The sequence below is a fragment of the Phyllostomus discolor genome, chromosome 2, assembly GCF_004126475.2.
Source record: "Phyllostomus discolor isolate MPI-MPIP mPhyDis1 chromosome 2, mPhyDis1.pri.v3, whole genome shotgun sequence".
Taxonomy (NCBI): domain Eukaryota; kingdom Metazoa; phylum Chordata; class Mammalia; order Chiroptera; family Phyllostomidae; genus Phyllostomus; species Phyllostomus discolor.
The window spans coordinates 101,545,644-101,565,356 of NC_040904.2; the positions used below are offsets into that span (position 1 = coordinate 101,545,644).

A 19,713-nucleotide genomic window follows, 5' to 3' on the forward strand; every position below is an offset into this window, starting at 1 on the left:
TTTTAAAGTTATTTTCTTACATTTGTTCTCCCACCTACAAACAAACAAATGTGATCTCTGTAAAATTATTAAGTAGTACTAGCAACAGACTTATTACTGAAAACATCCAAGCATTACACATTCGTCTCAGAAAAATTAGAAAATCCTAAAGAAAATAAAAATCATTCACAGTTAACCATTACCAATATTTTTGTCCCTTTAGTTTTTCTATAAATATCTATGAATACTTTTATAAAATTAAGGTACTATGTAACATTTCAAAGTCCAGTTTTATGACATTATACTATAAGCATTTTGCCCTTATTAAAAACACATTGAAGACATTTTTAATAGTTGCATTAATATTCTATCCTGTGGAGGTACCACAGCTTATCCACTTCCCCATTAATGAACATTTAAGTTGTTTCCAATTATATTAACCATTTAGGCTGCCTAGACTAAGTCTGCAGTCCAGGTTCTGTTCCTATTAGTCTTTAATCTTTCATTAGTAATTCAAAGATCTTTTCTAGATTTCAAGCTAGAAATAAAACAGCTCGTAGAAGGCTCATAATTTCAACTAATAAAACACGGGTAAATATCAGGTCCAAAACCAACTTCACTGTCTTATTCCCTCGTCTTGTACCTATTTTTGATCTTCCTCTATCTATTTCTGGCAATAGCACCATCATTCTCTGTACACTTGAACTCTTAGAGGAGTTCATCTCAACATATTCACTAAGGAACTTTAAATAATGTTTTATGTACACTGGAGGATATATCATGTCAGTAAGTGGCAAGTTCCAAACAAATGATGGTTAGCACTATTTAGACTGTCAAAAAATAGCCAAGTAGTAAACAGGGACCTACCTTGCCAACTCTACCTCCTACAATTTTACTATTAAGAAAAAATAAACCCGAACTGATCTTCTTAGGCTAATGTTTAAGTTACACCTTTTAGATAAAGCTTTCCTTGATTGAGAGGCCTCAAGAATTTTTTTTTATCCTCACCCGAGGACATTTTTTAAATTGCTTTTAGAGAGGAAGAGAGAAACATCAATATGCAAGAGAAACATGGATTGACTGACTCCTGTATGTGCCCACCAGGGACTGATCCTGCAACCTAAATATGTGTCTACGTGTCTTCACAGGGAATCAAACCCGCAACCTTTCGGTTACAGGACAACACTCCAACCCACTGAGCCACACCAGCCAGAGCTCTTTCTTTTCTATCTATTTACTTTTTACCCTCACCAGAGGATATTTTTCATTGCTTTTAGAGAGAGAGAGGGAGGGAAACATGGATGTGAGAGAGAAACATCTATCGGTTGCCTCCTCATATGCGCCCAAACCAGGGATCAAACCCCGAATGGAGGTATGTGCCCTGACTAGAAATCGAACATGTGACCCTTCAGTCTACAGGATGATGCTCCAACCAACTGAGCCACTGCAGCCATGACAGGGCTGTTGCACCATTCTAAACACCAGGACAACAGTGGTTAATAGAACAGAAAAGCTTTTTGCTCTTATGGAACAAAATTCTCAGAGGACACAGATAATAAGTACAATATGCAAGGTAATTTCAGTATACTCCCCCCTTATTGATGGGGGATTCATTCCAAGACCACTCCTCCCCCCGCCCGCAGTAGATGCTCGAAACCATGAACAGTATTGAATCCTATATATTCTGTGTTTTTCCTTAATACATACATACCTTTTCACTTAAAGAAAGCACTTTACAGCTTCTCTTTGACATATCTGAACTGCCAGCACTGCTACTCTTATGCTCTCGGGACATTATTAAGAGTTACTTGAATACAGGCACTGCATTATCAAGACAGTAGATCTGAAGTCCAAGGCAGCTACTAAACAACTAACTGGCAGGCAGCAAAGGGATGGCTCATTGATTCATGTCCTGGGTGGGATGGAGCAGGCTACTCAGAAAGGTGTGCAATTTAAAACTTATGAACTATTTCTTTCTGAAATTTTCCATTTAATATTTTTGGACCATAGTTGACTGCAAGTAACTGAAAGTGCAGATAAGGGGTTTAAGAAAACACACTAAGGTAACTGGATGAAGCGTGGCTGGGTGAGTGAATGGCCTACCTTAGCATGGAGATCAAGAAAGACCTCTCTGAGGATGAAGCATTTGGGCTGAGACCTAAATATGAAGCCAACTATGAGAATGTCCAGGGAAATAAGTAAAAAAACTATGAGGCAAGAACAAACTTTGGCATAAAGAACTAAAAGGAGTAGGCTAGGAGTGAGTAAGAAAGTAGTATGAGGTGAGGTTAGAGTAGAAGAAAATGAAGGACAACAGAAACCATGGAAACCATCAAGGATTCTGTTGTTTTTTTTTTTTTAATATATTTTCTTGATTATGCTATTACACTTGTCCCATTTCCCCCCTTCTCTCCCCTCCACCCTGTACACCCCTCCCACCCACATTTCCCCCCTTTAGTTCATGTCCATGTGTCATACTTATGAGTTCTTTAGCTTCTACATTTCTCATACTATTCTTGCCCTCCCCCTATCTATTTTCAACCTACATTCTATGCTACTTATTCTCTATACCTTTTCCCCCTCTCTCCTCCTCCCACCCCCCGGCTGCTAACCCTCCATGTGCCCTCCATTTCTGTGGTTCTGTTCCTGTTCTAATTGTTTACTTAGTTTCTTTTGGTTTTGATTTAGGTGTGGTTGTTAATATTTGTGATTTTGCTGTCCTTTTACTATACATGTCTTTTCTTTATCTTCTTTTCTTAGATAAGTCCCTTTAGCATTTCATAAAATAAGGGCTTGGTGATGATGAACTCCTTTAACTTGACCTTATCTGAGAAGCACTTTATCTGCCCTTCCATTCTAAATGAGAGCTTTGCTGGATAGAGCAATCTGGGAATGTAGGTCCTTGTCTTTCATGACTTGGAATATTTCTTTCCAGCCCCTTCTTGCCTGTAAGGTGTCTTTGGAGAAATCAGCTGACAGTCTGATGGGAACTCCTTTGTAGGTTACTGTCACCTTATCTCTTGCTGCTTCTAGGGTTCTCTCCTTCGTTTTTACCTTGGCTAATGTAATTATGATGTGCCTTGGTGTGTTTCTTCTTGGGTCCAACTTCTTTGGGGCTCTCTGAGCTTCTTGGATTTCTTGGAAGACTGTTCCCTTTGCCAGATTGGGGAAGTTCTCCTTTATTATTTGTTCAAATAACTTTTCCACTTGTTGCTCCTCCCCTTCTGATACCCCTATAATTCGGATATTGGAACGTTTAAAGGTGTCCTGGATGCTCTTAAGCTTTTCCTCGATTTTTTGAATTCTTATTTCATCATGCTTTCCTGCTTGGTTGATTCTATCTTCCTTCTGGTCCACTATATTGTTTTGAGACTCAGATTCCTTCCTTTCACTATTGGCTCTCCTCCACGTATCTTCCTGCATCTCTTTTATGGTAACCTGCATCCTTTCATCTAAATTGCGCCCAAAATCAACCAATTCCGTGAGTTTTCTGATCACCAGTGTTTTGAACTGTGCATCTGATAGATTGGCTATTTCTTGGTTGCTCAAAAGGATGAGTCCTGGGGGACTGATCTGCTCTGTTGAAAACATATTTTTCCCCTGTCTCTCCTTTTTTTTTTCGGTCTGGTCGCTCTTGTTACGGTGGGGGGCGGAGCCTTAGGTGTTCACTGGGGCTGGGCACCCCAGTTGCTAGATTGTGACGTTATATGTGGGGGCAGGGGTGAGAGCAGGAGTGGGGACGGGAGAAAACGATGGCGGTAGTTCCGTTCTCCTGGGCTCAGTCCCTTCTCTGGGCTCCCAGGCTGCGAGTTCTGTCCTGGTCCACAATCGCTACCCTCTGGGTCTGCCAGCCACAACTTGCGTACTCAGGGGTCACCGCTGCGTTCTTGCGCCCCGGATGGCTGTCGCGCCGATTTCGCGCCAAACTTTCCCTGACCTCCTCACGCCGCTGACCCGCACCAGCACCGCGCCCGCCCTGCTCGTCTTCTCCTACCAGTCTGGATGAACGCATCTACTTCAGCTTCTTGGCTGCCTGACTTCCATTCAGATAAATCCTCTGCCAGATCTGGGCATTATTCTGACTGTAAATTATTGTTGTATATTATTGTTGTTCTAATCTTGGTTGTGCGAGGAGGTACGGTACGTCCACCTATTCCTCCATCTTGCCAGAAGTCAGGATTCTGTTTTAACAGTAACAGTTTTAGGCAAGGGGATGGCATAAATGACTAATTTTTAAAAAATAACTTTGGCTGCTATTTAGAGAATGGACTACAGAGAGACGAATGGAAACAGGATGACCATTTAGCAGACTACTATGGTAGTCTAGGCAAGATAAAGTGAGTTTGATAATGTGGTAGCAGAATTAGGGAGAGGAAGCTGGATTCAGGATATATTTTGAAAACAGAGCTGGTAAGACTTCATGATGAATTGTTGACACTATCACAGACGTCCCCATTTTCTTCCCCTTTGCCTGCCTCCATCCAGCCCCCACTCTCCTTTCCCTCTGGCCATCACCACATTGTCGTCAGTGTCTATGGGTTATGCATGTATGTTCTTTGGCTAATCCCCTCACCTTCTTTCATTGAGTCCTCCCATTCCACCCCTCTCTGACAGATGTCAGCCTGCTCCACGTATCCCTGTCTCTGTTTCTACTTTGTCAGTTTATTTTGTTTATTAGAGTCTACATATAAGTGAAATCATACAGTATTTGTATTAGTCTGCTAATGTTTTAACCAGTATAGTCTGGTTAGCCTATTTCATTTAGCATAATAATCTCTAGGTCCATCCATGCTGTTCCAAAAGGTAAAAGTTTTTCTTTTTTACCTCTTGAGTAGATTAGATTGAAGGGGGGATATATTACAGAAAGGAATAACTGAAAGTAAGGAGACCTGTCACAAAACTAGCTGCAAAAAATGACAGAGCCTGAACAAAGACCATGGCACAAGTAGTGAATCTCCCTCAAGCACCTATTTGATCATCTCACCCGCTCTGCTCAAAAGTGACCCCCCACCCTCACATTTGGCATCCAAGGCCATCCACAGTCTGGTCCCCATCTTGTGTGCAATCTCAAAGTGCCCCTGCACAAATCTGGAGTTCTAGCAATACTGATTTGCTATTTCCCCCAAATACATAAACTGTCAGCCTTATGTACTGTTTTCTCTACCTAAAATACCCTTGGATCCTATCCACTTGAGGCCCAATTCAATGATCATCTCTTGACTTCTCTCTGAACTGTTATAGCATTTTATTCATATTCTTGAAATTTTCTATGTTTTATATTCAGTCCACGGGTCTTCCCAAGTGCCTGGTACCTAGCGGTTGAATTGTTTCTTCCCAAAATTTCCATGTGACTATATTTGGAGACAGGAACTTTAGGGAGGTAATTGAGGTAGTACACAAATCCCACAGAACTGGAGTCCTTGTAAGAGAAAAGAGACACCAGAGATCTTTCTGTACATGCACAAAGAGGCCATGTGAGAACACAGTGAGAAGGCGGCAATCTGCAAGTCAGGAAGAGAGGCTCATCAGAAACCAATCCTGATAGGATGTCATCTTGGACTTCTAGCTTCCAGAACTGGGAAAAAATAAATTTCTGTTCTTTAAGTCACCCATTCTGTGGTATCTGTTATGGCAGCCCTAGCAGGCTAATACAATATCCGATAAATTCTTGCTGAATGTTAAAATGGCATCCCAGACATTCAACTTTAAACATTCTCTTCTGGATTTTATTTCATTTTGCAAACAGGATATTTTCTAGAAGTGCTAAGTTCAACTTTTACAATAGAATAATAAGAATTATAAAAATTTAAAACACTTTAAAAAGTCCTAAACTTTGGGGTATTTTAAAAATTTATTCATTTATTTTTAGAGACAAGGGAGGGAGAAGAGAGGAGAGAATCATCACTGTGTAGTGGCCTCTTGTGCACTGCCTACTGGGAACCTGGCCTGCAACCCAGACATGTGCCCTGACTGTGAATTGAACCAGTAACCCTTTGCTTCACAGTCTACCACTCATTCCACTAAGCCACACCGGCCAGGTCAAAAACTCCTAAACTTTAAAGCATGCACATATATGGAAAAAAAATCAGAACACTGGTGTAAGAGGGAAGAAGGAAGAAGGATGGGGATGGGATGACTGGAAAGGGGCATAAAGAAGCTTTGAAAGATAATGGTATTATTCTCTATGTTAATGAGGCATATATAAATGTCAAAACTCATTTAACCTAGTACTGTTAAGATTTGTGTATTTCACTAATACAAATTTTACAGAAAGAAAGTATACAAATATGAACTCTACTTAATGATATGCATAGTGAAGGACATCTTTAGGGATGACGTATCTGTGTGTTTGCAATTAGTTTGACATGTTACCAAAAAATAAAAAATGGACTGATGAATACGTATATGATAGAGTAAATACAGCAAACTACTTGAATACAGAATCTAGATGGTAGGTCCTTGAGTGTTCTCATGCACAAGTCTTTCAACTTTTCTGTAATTATGAGTATTGTCATAATAAAAATGTGAAAAAAATACACCTAATCTTTACAATTAAAAAGTACATGACTTCTCATTTCTTCTTCCACTATATTCATTGCTGTGCTTTTCACATTTAAGGTACTTACATAGAAATGTAATGGTTTCACTCCAAGCCAGAAGAGAATGCGCAAGGAATATTCCAAGTAATGAAACCAAAGGCCTGCAACCATGAATACTCTACTCAGCAAGGCTCTCAATTAATTAAAAGGGAAGGCCATATAAGGAGTTTCCCAGACAAAAGAAGTCTAAAAGAATACACCTTCACCAAACTAGCTCTGCAAGAGATGCTAAAGGGTCTGATTTAAGGAAAGGAAGGAAGAAAAGAAGGAAGACAGAGAAAGAGAGAGAGAGAGAGAGAGAGGAGGGGAACACAGGCACACACAAAAAAAAGGGCAATGAATAAGTACCTATCAATAATAACCTTAAATGTAAATGGATTAAATGCTTCAATCAAAAGACATAGGATAGTTGAATGGATAAGAAAGCTTGGCCCACACATATGCTGCCTACAAGGGACCCACCTCAGGACAAAAGACCTACACAGACTGAAAGTGAAGGGCTGGAAACAGATTTTCCAAGCAAATGGACAGGGGGAAAAGCCAGGGTAGCAATAATCGTGTCAGACAAAATAGACTTCAAAAAAAGGGCCATAAAGAGAGACCCAGAAGGTCACTTCATAATACTGAAGGGAAGAATCCACCAAAAAGACATAAACATTGTAAATATATATACATCCAGCATAGGAGCACCCAAATTCATAAAGAAAATCTTGGAGGACTTCAAGGAAGATATTGAGAGCAACACAATTATAGTAGGGATTTAACACCCCACCTGTCAAAAATGGAGAGATCTTCCAAACAAAATATGAATGAAGATATTACAGCATTGAACAATGTCCTAGATTAAATGAACTTAACTGATATATGTAGAGCCTTTCATCCCAAAGAAGCAAAATACACATTCTTTTCAAATGCACATGGAACATTTCAAAAGACAGACCACATGATAGGACACAAACAAGTCTCAACAAATTCAAGAAAATTGAAATCATAACAAGCATTTTCTCTGACCACAAGGGAATGAGACTAGAATCAACCTCAAACACACTCAAACACACTCAAACTCATGGAGACTGAATAGTATGCTATTGAACAATGAATGGGTCAAAATGAGATTAAGGAAGAAATCATGAAGTTTCTGGAAACAAATGAAAATGAACTCACAACAAACCAAAACATGGGACACAGAGAAGGCAGCCCTGAGAGGGAAGTTCATAGTGATACAGGCCTATCTAAAAATAGAAACATTTCAATAAACAACCTAACCCTACACCTACAAGAACTTGAGGAACAACAACCAAAGACACCCCAGAACCAAGTAGAAGGAAGGAAATAACCAAGATCAGGGCAGAATTAAATGACATAAAGACTAAAAGCAACAATTCTAAGGGTCAATGAATCCAGGAGCTGGTTCTTTGAAAAGATAAACAAAAATCGACAAGCCTTTAAGCAGACTCATCAAGAAAATAAGAGAGAGGACCCTAATAAATACAAGCAGAATGAAAGAGGAGACATTACAACTTGATACCACAGAACTACAAAGGATTGAAGAAATTACTATGAAGAGCTATATGCCAAGAAATTTTGAAAACCTAGGTGGAAATGGACAAATTTATAGAAAATAAATCTTCAAAACTCAATGAAAGAACAGAAAGCCTGAACAGACCAATAACAGCTGATGAAATTGAAGCAGTAATAAAAAAAAACTCCCAACACACAAAGCCCTGGACGAGATGGTTTCACAGGAGAATTTTACAAAGCATTTAAGGATGAGCTAACCTCTATCCTTCACAGACTATCCCAAAAAAACCAAAAAATCCAAAAAGAGGGGAAAACTCCCAAACTCTTTTATGAGGCCAGCATCATCCTAATCCCAAAACCAGAAGAAGACACAACAAAGAAAGAAAACCCCAGGCCAATATTGCTGATGAACATAGATGCTACAATCCTCAACAAAATATTGGCAACTGCATCCAGCAATATATTAAAAGATCATACACCATGATCAGGGTGGGATTCATCCCAGGGATAAAGGATGGTACAATATTCACAAATCAACACACATAATACATCACATAAACAAAGAAAAGACAAAATCACATGATCATATCAATAGATGCGGAAAAAGCATTTGATAAGTACAACACCCATTTATGATAAAAAACACTCAGCAAAGTGGAAATAGAGAGAGCATTCCTCAACATAATAAAGGCCATATATGAGAGACCTACAGCCAACATCATATTCAATGGGCAAAAACTTAGAGCTTTCCCATTAAGATTCAAGAACAAGACAAGGATGCTGGTTTTTCACCACTCTTATTCAACATAGTATTGGAAGTCCTAGCCACAGCAGTCAGACAAGAAAAAGAAATTAAAAGGCATCCAAATTGGAAAAGAGGAAACAAAAACTGTCATTGTTTCCAGATGACATAATAATGTACATAGAAACCCTACAGACTCTACCAAAAAAACTGCTCAGCGTAATAAATGAATTTGGCAAAAACAGTGGGATACAAAGTCAACATCCAGAAATCAAAGGCGTTTTGTACAACACAATAAAATATCTCAGAAACAGAAATAAGGAAAAAAATCCTATTTGATATAGCAACAATAAAAGTAAAATACCTAGTAATACACCTAACCAAAGAGGTAAAACACCTGTACTCAGAAAACTACACAACAACTGATTAAAGAAATTAAGGGAGACACAAACAAATGGAATGATGCCATGTTCATGGATTGGAAGAATTAACATTATCAAAATGTCCATACTACCCAAAGTAATTTACAGATTCAATGCAACACCTATTAAAGCACCAATGACATATTTCACAGATATAGAACAAACACTTCAAAAATTTATATGGAACCATAAACGACCCTGAATAGCTACAGCAATTTTGAGAAAAAAAGAACAAAGTAGGAGGAACCTGCAATATCTGATTCCAAATTGTACTACAAGGCCACTGTAATCAAAACAGCCTGTTACTGGTATAAGAACAGACACATGGACCACGGAACAGAACAGAGAGCTCAGAAATAAATCCAAGTCTCTATGGTCAATTAATATTTGACAAGAGGGCAGCAACATAAAGTGGAGTAAAAATAGCCTTTTCAACAAATGGTGTTGAGAGAGCTGGGGCAACTACATGCAAAAAATGAAACTCGATCACCAACTTACACCATACACAAAAATAAATTCAAGGTGGATAAAAGACTTAAATATAAGTCGTGATACCATAAAAGTCCTTCAGAAGAACATAGGCAGGAAAATCTCAGATATTCCATGCAGCAATATTTTCACTGATATGTCCCCTAGAGCAAGGGACATAAAGGAAAGAATAAGCAAATGCAACCTCATCAAAATAAAAAGCTTTTGCATGAGTAAAGAAAACAGCATTTGAATGTATGGGAAAACATATTCGCCAATGATACCTCAGACAAGAGTTTGATCTCCAAAATATATAAGAACTCACATGACTCCACTCCAGGAAGACAAACCCAATTAAAAAATGGGCAAAAGACTTGAGCAGCCACACTTCTCCAAGGAGGACATACAGAGGGCTCAGAAACAAATGAAAGGATGCTCAGTATCACTCACCATCAGAGAGATGCAAATTAAACCACGTCACACCAGTCAGAATGGCCAACATAAACAATCAACGAACAACAAGTGTTGGAAAGGTTGTGGAGAAGGGAACCCTAGTGCACTGTTGCTGGGATTGCAGACTGGTGCAACCACTATGGAAAACAGAAGGAAATTTCCTCAGAAAACTAACATGGAACTATCTTTTGACCGGCAATTCCACTGTTAGGATTATACCCTAAGAATCTCGAAACACCAATTCAACGGACTTATGCACCCCAATGTTCATAGCAGCACAACTTACAATAGCCAAGTGCTGGAAGCTACCTCAAATGAGTGCAGAGTGAGCCACCCTGCACTCATTTACTAATGCAGGAGCCCATTAGTAAATGAATGGATCAAGAAACTATAGTACATTTACACAATGGAATTCTACACAGCAGAAAGAAGAAGAGCTCCTACACTTCGGTCCAGTATGGATGGAACTGGAGAGCATTATGGTAAGTGAAATAAGCCAGGTGTGAAAGACAAATACCATATGACCCTCCCCTTTCAGTGGAACCTAATCAACAAAACAAATAAGCAAGCAAAATATAACCAAAGACACTGAAATTAAGAACAACTGAGGGGACATAAGGGATAATGAGGGGGAAAGGGTGAAGGGTTTTACAGGAAACAGCTATAAAGGACACTCGGACAAAACCAAGGGGGGCGGTGGAAACAGAGAAGGGAGGTGGGGGATGCCTGGGGTGTACAGAGGGCTGGGGGGAAAAGGCAGAAAACTGTAGTGAATAACAATAAAATTCAAAAGTATTTAATTAAAAAAGAAAATGTAATGGTTTTTCATAGCTTTAAATAATTTAAACTTGCTGAATAATTTGTGACTATGTCACACTCAGTTAACCATGCTTTACAATTTAACAAACTTATCTAAACCTAAAAGCTATACTAAAATTTAAAATTTTACAGCACCTTCACTTATGTTCTTGTGTGCCTCTGAGGCAGTAGGGGCAAACGTTATTCTCATTTACAGTGAGGTTAAATGATGTGCTAAGGCCACCCCTGGAAAACCAGATCTTCTGACTTTTAACCCAGGATATTCTCCCTTATAAACCACGTTAGAGAAAGTATCTAAAAATTCCCCCCAGGTTTCACTAGAGACTTATTTTATTATATCTTTACTTACATTATCTGTGTGAACAGAATGATTCTGTAAGACAGTTTAACTTTTGCCCCACTTACAACATCTTATCTGACCTTCCAAAAGAAAAATCAGTGTTGTCTAAGCACTGTTGGATGTTTTAAAAGCAAAAAGCGATTCTCTGAAATTTGGTTTTAGGAATTCAAATAACTGGAGAAGGCAGTTATAAATGTTACTTAAAATAACCTTATTTTATATATTCAAAAGTTAATTCCCAAAGGGGTTAAGTGGTCAGCTCCAAAGCTGTTAATGGGAGAAGCAGTACTAAATCCAGAACATCTAACTCCCTAACCAGAGCTCTTTCCCATAAACCTTAAAACTATCATTGCAAAATTATGAGTGCATTAACTCAATTTAAATCATAGTATGAATGTGACAAAACCAAAGCCATAAAGGGGCCAGTAAACGTTAAATAGTCCACATACTTTCAAAGCCAAGTCTTTATTTAAAAATTTTACGAGTGTTTGCATTTGTTGGACACATGGATTATTTGAAGTCAGCCGCTGTGCTAAACTAATCTAATAAGCAGCTGAAGTGAAGAGTGAGCAATGACCCCACATAAAAAAGACCCCACTTAAGTTCTTTGGCCAAATGATATTTGTCAGAGAATTCAGCCTGCTGAGACCACCTTCAAGAATTACCAATCCCTACAAAATGACTCAAAGCACAAAGCTTACTACAGATAGGTCAACGACAGGTGAAATGACTTTTCATTATCTTGGTTAAAAATACATTTGTATGGTCATGATTTTTTAAAACTCAACTATTTATCTAGACAGCAGCACATATGGAACTACATTGAAACAGAGAACTTTCATTGCAACTTGGTCAAAATCCAAACCCGTCCTTTAACACATGGGTTAATATTTAATCATAGACCTCTGGTGTTTGAACATATAAAAGATACAGCCTTTTTCTTAAATGTTACATTTTCTCTAATGCCTAGGAAGGCAGCAGAACCCAGGCAGATACTAGAATGATCTCCCCTTCAAGACTCCAAACGTTCTGCCCATCAAAATAGGAAAACTTGTACCAAGTTGTTTTACTTTATCAAGTAAATAAGCTCTCCACTTAAAAAAATCTCCTACAAATGCTCAACTGAAAATACGAGGGGGAATGGTATAGGATAGAAAAGATTTCGGGGGTGGCCAAAACGTTATTACAATCCCTACCCACCGCGGCTTGATCACCGCGCAACCACCTGGAGTTTCCGGGCGGTTACTCAAGGCCTGAGCGACGCAGAGAGAACCATGACCCCCAAGGAGCAGACTGGCTTCCTAAAGCCAAGCCCGCGCCCCCCATGACCTCCAATAGCTCGAAAAAGGAGGTCTGAATTTGCCCGCTTCTTCCACAACTAGTCTGCACTCCCTCCTAGGCCAGAGAAGAGAACAGGTCCGGGGACAAAACAAAAGACACGCCTGCCACTGAGAAAAACCCTATCACCTGGAACTCGGCGAACTCCTCACAGTTCCACCGCCACTGGGCGCCGCCATATTGGACAAACGCGAGGCCCCCTTCGCCAGCCAATCACCACGGAGCAAAGGTGTCCGCGGCGCCGCCTGACAAAATATTTCTAGGCATACCTCCGCGAGAAAGGCTGAGCTCTAGGCCTGTTTTATCCCCTAGTCCTCATTCACTTCGGAACCTAGAACTCTACTGTTCTTTCCATTGCCTACTGCTTTAACACGACCTCCTGGAACTGACCCATACGCATGGATCGAAGAATGTCAGAACTTTTGAAGGAATCGTTTTACCCTAATCCCATCTTCTTATAATAAGGGAGACAATTCCCTGGTGGAGTAGAAGTGGTGTTTCTTAACCCTTCCCTTCCTTTATCTACCTCTCAAAGCTGAGGGGCCTTCATTAAGAACTGGGGACCACTCAGAAATGTCAAGACATTTCTGTCAGAGTGGGTGCATAAGGGTTGAGCAGGTGTTAGATGTGTAATGTTTAGTTTTATAAAAATAGGTAAACAGAAATAGGAAATACACATTAGCCAGAGAGACACTCCCAAACCCAACAAGGTATGCCTCACCTACGTGTTTTTTATAAAGACATATACTGTATATTCATTTGAAAACACTGAAATACAGTTTACCTAGGCAGTATGATTTCGTGAGTCTACAGTTCGCCAAAGTTATACAGCAGTTACACTACTTTTCTTCTATTTTAAACGAGTACTTTCTTAGATGCAAAGAATAATACGTATAGGAAAGGCTCATTATACTCATACTCTGTGTGTGCATTTTAAGGACGCGTGCCTCAGGTGGTGCCCGCTAGACGCCTCGCCCCCACATTCTCCGAGTCTGGCACGTTCCGAACGTCTCACACGGTAAGTCCCGGAATACCCTCCCATACGCTCTTTGCGTCAAGCACGGTCCGTTCGCTCCGCCCCTCACTTCTCACGTGTCCCAATCACCGTCTCCCCCTACGTCTTTCCCTTTGCGGCCCTCGGTGACATTGAGTCCTCCCGCGCCACTGCCTTCTCCTAGGCGTCGTGCGGTTCGGTGGAGTAGGCGGCGATGGGGAGCCTCCGCGGCCTGCTCCTGGCGGCGGGTGAGATGCGGGAGTGAATGTGGGGGCGGCGGGCAGCCACCTTGGCCACTAGGTTTGAAGGAATCTTGCAGCCTCCCCAGGCCTGGTTGTGGCTTGATGCCGTACGCACTCCCCTCTAGTTGCTTGGAATCGTATCCTCATGGTAGTAATAATGGGAGAGAGCAAGGGCTGAGCGAGCAACTGCTAAGCAGACAGTAGGGACGAGCCTGATGTGACCCTCGCACCTGGCTCGTAACCACACTGCTCCCACCAACTTCTTGAGCCCTTGCTCCCCCATCCTTTCTCCTCTCTCCCATCACCAGCCTTCTAGAAGCTCAGCTCTTAATGCACCTGCCATTCTTAGAACTACCTCATTGCTTAATTCAGTCAGCTTTCCCACCCTAATCTCTCCCCTCCCTCCGTTACTTCTACTGAGTATTGAGCCTCCCCCCACCCCCCTGCCGCCGCGCCCGCAACCCCATCTCGAGTTTATCTCTGCTGTCAAAGAAAACCTGTAGTCTGGGGTTTCCTATCCATTTATCCATTTAATCCAGTCTGATTAGACAAGAGATTTAAGGTCTCACAGTTTTCTTAAAATGGGGAATTTCTTTTAAACAATTTTGCAATTAAGTACTTTGAATTTCTTCGAGTGTTATGTAAATACAGGATCTGCAGTTTGTTTTCCTAGTGAACATCTGTATAATGGGTGTTTGGAGCCAGAGTTTAACTTGCCTTGGGAAATCGGCTGAGCTCTTGCCTAGTAAGGGCGAAGAAATCGGCATTTGCCTCTTGTCTCTGCCCCAGAGCTAACCACTCCCACATACCTTTGTAAGATTTGATAAGGCGCAATGATCATTCTTTTATTCCTTGGTAACAAATTACTGAAGAGATGTATAATTCAAATTTTAAAGGAAGAATCGCCCCAAACTTGGCTATGGAGATTGATTTAATTGATTTGTTCAATCTGTTGAACTAATTTGCCTAAAATCTTTTGTACATAGTAGTCCCCCTTTATTTGTGTTTTGCTTTCTACCATTTCAATTTTCCATGGCCAGTCGTGGTCTGAAAATATTAAAGGAAAATGACAAATAAAAAATTTATAATTTTGACGTTGCGGGCAGTTCTGAATAGTGTTATTGACAGGAGAGACCTGGTTCTTGCTGATGCACGTAAAGAGTTACAGATAAGCAAATCTATTAGTGTGTAATCAGTTTATTAGTGATCCGTTCCTATGGAAGAAAACAGGACTGGGTAGAGTGGGGGCGAAAGGCAAAGTTTCAGGGCAAAGCAGCATGGCAAAAGTTGAGGGGCTGAAGACCAGGGTGGCCTGTCCCCAGGCAGCCTGAGGCCAGGTGGCCAGAGGCCCAGTGGCCTGAGAGCCAAGAGCCTCAAGAGTGCCCAAGCCCCAGAGAGAGAGAGCGAGAGCGAGTCCTTTGTTCTGAGGACTTACATAGTTGGTGGGATAGGAGGAAAAAAGTTACATATTGATTAACAGGTAAATGTGGTGTGAGCTTTCCTGGGGGAATGTGACTACACAAAATTAGGTGTGTGGGGGTCTGTTAGCCCGGATCCTTATCTTGCCCAAGACCCCATTTGTTCATCTTGTTGTAAAACAAATACTACATGACAGGAAGCAGTTAATTAAAATTGGGGCACTTTCCAAAGTTAATTATGGGCTCTTTCTGTCAGCATCAGGGACTCCCTTGTAAAACAGATAGTGACCAGAGGTAGACAATTAACCAAAGTTGTTTTACAGGCTTCTTGGGCACCATGGACCCTCTCCTGCATTCCAGGCTCTGGGGTGAAAGCACAGTTTCAAGGCTTTCTTTCCCAGATAGTGGAAATGCTACATAGAATTTCAAGGACTTCCCTTCTTTCTTGCTAACATGGTGTTTCTTGTGATGTTGGAACACCTGGCAATATTATCAGACTAGTCTCAGGACTGCTAAGTTAGCATGTGAGACATGTCTCCTTCTTCCCTCTGCCTCAGTTTACTATTTATTCTACCTAATTGGTAAAAGGTGTTTCCTGGCAACCAGGGTGCTAGACGCTGGCCAGTAACAGTATTGCAGTCTCAAAGTTCTTCCTATGCTGTCTTCTGCCTGACTGTGATTAAATCTTGCGTCTTTCCACTCCATCTTGCCCCCAGGTCCAGCATTTACTCTGTATACACCATCAGATTGTTAGTCACTTAGTAGCTATCTCGATTGTTAGATTGACTGTTGTGATGTTGCAGTGCCTGTGTTCAAGTCACCCTTACTTTACTTGAATAATGCCCCAAAGCACAAAAGTAGTGATGTTGGCAGTTCAGATAGGCCAAAGAGAAGCAGTAAAGTGTTTGTACATATTAAAAAACATAGTATGTAGGGATGGATACTATTCATTGTTTCAGGCATCCACTGGGGGTCTTGGAATGTTTACCCCATGGCAAAGGGGGGACTACTGTATTCCCTTTTAACTATTGTAAACCTTTTCAGCATGATAAGTGAAAGGATCATTGCTCTGTAAAAAAGCTAAAATAGATTGAGTGAGAGGGACTTTGACTACACAGGAGCTAAGACCGAAAGTTTATAAGTAGTTCATCTTCTAGCCTTGAGAATGTATTTATGTATTATAAAGATTCCAAAGCCTGTCCGGGCTGGTGTGGTTGAGTGGATTGAGTGCTGGCCTGCGAACCAAAGAGTTGCCAGTTCGATTCCCAGTCAGGGCACAAGCCTGGGTTTCAGCCCAGGTCCCCAACAAGGGGTGCATGAGAGGCAACCAACCACCCAGTGCTGTTTCTCTCCTTCTCTGTCCCTCTCCCTTCCCCTCTCTAAAATAATAAATGAAATCTTTAACAGAAAGAAAGAAAGAAATTTTTTAAAAGATTCCAAAGCCTCTCAGTATACTTTTAATGTGTAAGGAGTTTAATATTGGGCACTCAATCAAAATAAAATTCCTTGGACAATTTAAGAACAATTTTATTCCAGATAGATCCACTGAAGATGTTATATGGGTAACTCTTTCCAAATGTTCTTCTCTTAGTGTTTTTTGTTTTGTGAACAAGTCCAAATAATTTGCTCACCCATGTTTGCCCATTTTATAGCTAAATATATTCATGTATGTTATTTTACTTGACTAATTTCTCATAGTAGCCTTCTTAGGTAAGTCTTATCATCCCCTCTCCATTTTACAAGTGAAGAAACATTGATCAGAGGGTTAAATGGCTTATCTCAAATCACTTCACTTCACAATGTTAGAGCCAGGAAATGAGCCTGTCCTCTAATTCTGGAACTTGTGCTCTTTTCCTTGTTCAAGCTGTCTATTCACAGTAAGTGTGTATATGTATGTGTCGTGGCTCTTTGGGTCTCTGATGTTAAACGAGAGTCATGAACTGTCGTTTTACTTATGAAAAGGAGGCACACATTCATATGCAAGTGGATTTTCAAGTATGAAAACTGATGTAACAAGCAACCTTAACCAAATAATGTAAAGTCTCTACTATCCACAGATTTAGTCACCACAGATCAAAAATACTAAAAAAAAAGTTACCTTATTGCGGATTTATACTGTTTAATTAGGCCTATGATGGTTGCATCTCTACTGAACAAGTACACTTTTTTTCTTGTCATTATTTCCTAAACAATACAGCTTAATAGATATTTACATAGTGCTTACATTGTATAAAGTATTATGAGTACTCTAGAGGCTATTTAAAGCATTTGGGAAGATGCGCATAGATTATATGCAAATACTATGCTACTTTATATGAGACTTGATCATCCTTGGGTTTTTGTTATCTGAGGGGATCCTAGAACCAGATTCTAAGGGACCACTCAGATTCCAAGAGACCACTGTATATCTCACTTATCCAGAATATTAATAGGAATAAGATACTCTAGGTGAGTAAAATTTCAAATAGCCAAAGCTTAATCCTTCAAATGACGGCCTTTTATTTTTAATATTTTCTTTTGGAAATCTTTGCTATACTCCCTTGGCAAACAGAATATGGGCTTTTATGGCTTGAATTTGTTTATTGTTTTGTAGATATAAGTCAGGGTTACTGGTAACTTGCAATTCTTGGACCACTTCACAGATGAGAGTCCCTGTAAACCTCTGAAATTATAATACATGTGACATAAAATTATATTCAAATTTTGATGTTTATATAGCTGTTTACGGAGAGCGGGTCCATAGTTTGCATCCATTACTGAGATCAGTTCATAGTCCAGTCCCCTAATTTTAAAGATGAAGGAACTTAAGATCCAAGAAGAAAATTGACTTGCCAGGGTCACACAAATACAAAGGTGGGCCATAACCAATATCTCCTGGCTCCTATGCAGATTTTATTTCCACTACATTCATTGGGTTTTTGTTTGTCTTTGCTAACCAACCCTAAGTGAGTTCATGCCCTTTTGTCCTGCTCCGGTATTTAGCTTTGCATATCTCTCCCTCCAGGTTTTGCCAACAGGTTTTTAATAAGCACACACTTTGTGTCCTGTACACTATGAAAGCTCTAAAATGAGCGGACTGCCACTCTTAGGCCTGGAGTTTACTGTAGTGAACATTTATGTAGTACCTCTGGAGAGCTTATACATGACAATATGTTAAGTTTTGGGTTACCGGACAGGTTTTCAGTTCTGGGGTGTCCTGGAGCTGGTTCTAGTGGCTTTGGGCACCTCTCTTCCCAATCACACAGTCAGAGATGATAAATTGGTGGCTCAAAGTCTGCCATGGTGAGGGTTATTGACACACACTGCAAATCAGGGCTTTTCCTTGCTAACCCCTGCCCAAGAGCCAGCATACCACTCAGAGAAAGGGAAAGTAGTGTAGGTTATGATTATCTACTGAAGGCTCCACTGAAACAGAAGGGATGGGAGACTAACATGAGCAAAGGCGGGGGTAGTAATGAGTCTGGAGTGAGTGACAGGGTGGGGGGTGTGGAGTGAAAGGGCAGTAAGGAGAAAGGGTTACACTGGATTTTGGTCAGGCCGTACTAGGAGATATGGTGTGGCCTTTTGAAGATTTTGAATCAGATGAGTTTGGACAAAAAGGAAACCTTTGAGCAGAAGTGATAAAAGAAAAATTTTTCAACAATTAATATTCCTGGCCCTGGCTGGTGTGGCTCAGTGGATTGAGCGTGGGCCTGCAAACCAAAGGGTCACTGGTTCAGTTCCCAGTCAGGGCACATGCCTGGGTTGCAGGCCAGGTCCCCAGTGTAGGGTGTCCAAGAGGCAACCACACATTGATGTTTCTCTCCCTCTCTTTCTCCTTCTCTTCTCCTCCGTCTGGAAATAAATAAATAAAACCTTTTAAAAAAATTAACATGACTGCTTGCATACAACATGAATAGCTGCTACCTGTGAGGATAGTTCAGTAACCAACCAATGTGTGAGGTGGTGATGGGAATGACACAAGAGGAATATATCTGTGAAGTGTTTTGAAGAAATTAGTATGAATGAGACATAGAGTCATTTAAGGAAATACTTTAAAGACTTGAGGTCTTTGAGCCTGGAGGACCAAAGGAGTGTTGCCCCATCGTCTGAAATGGGAAAGTTGGGAAGGGGTGGTGGAGAGGATGGTGCGTTATTGCGTGGTGGGTGGCAGTTAGTTACAGGTGAGGACGGAACTCTCAGTTGAAGACCTGAGGACAAAGGAAGGATACAGTTAGGGCATATATGAGAGCCGTCAGTGTGGAGCCGATTATTAAAACAGAATGGAGGAGTCCTCCCTGAGAGGAGAGCAGAATAGAGGCAAAGGCAGCAGCTTAGAAAGGCCTGACATAGTGTAAATAGTAGGAGGGTAGCGAAGAGGACGGTACAGAAGATAGAT

The 19,713-nt window shown here is 40.6% G+C and overlaps 2 protein-coding genes across 5 annotated transcripts in view; one reads left to right on the forward strand and one right to left on the reverse strand.

The window, feature by feature from the left end:
* Window positions 1–12,911, reverse strand: part of CCDC58 (coiled-coil domain containing 58) — a 31,883-nt gene extending 18,972 nt beyond the window's left edge. Inside the window, exon 1 of one of the 2 annotated variants that reach the window (XM_028504620.2) lies at window positions 12,811–12,910. The gene's annotated coding sequence lies outside the window, so the exon portion shown is untranslated. Of the gene's footprint in view, window positions 1–12,810 lie in introns of both variants that reach the window. The other variant, XM_036018175.1, reaches the window with a different exon arrangement.
* Window positions 12,912–13,769: 858 nt separating this feature from the next.
* FAM162A (family with sequence similarity 162 member A) overlaps window positions 13,770–19,713 on the forward strand; it is a 32,809-nt gene continuing 26,865 nt past the window's right edge. The window contains exons 1-2 of one of the 3 annotated variants that reach the window (XM_036018181.1): window positions 13,776–13,923; window positions 19,362–19,371. In XM_036018181.1, coding sequence (XP_035874074.1) covers window positions 13,890–13,923; window positions 19,362–19,371 — 44 coding nt within the window. In that variant the 5' untranslated portion in view covers window positions 13,776–13,889. Of the gene's footprint in view, window positions 13,924–19,361; window positions 19,372–19,713 lie in introns of all 3 variants that reach the window. The other 2 variants (XM_028504827.2, XM_036018180.1) reach the window with 2 other exon arrangements.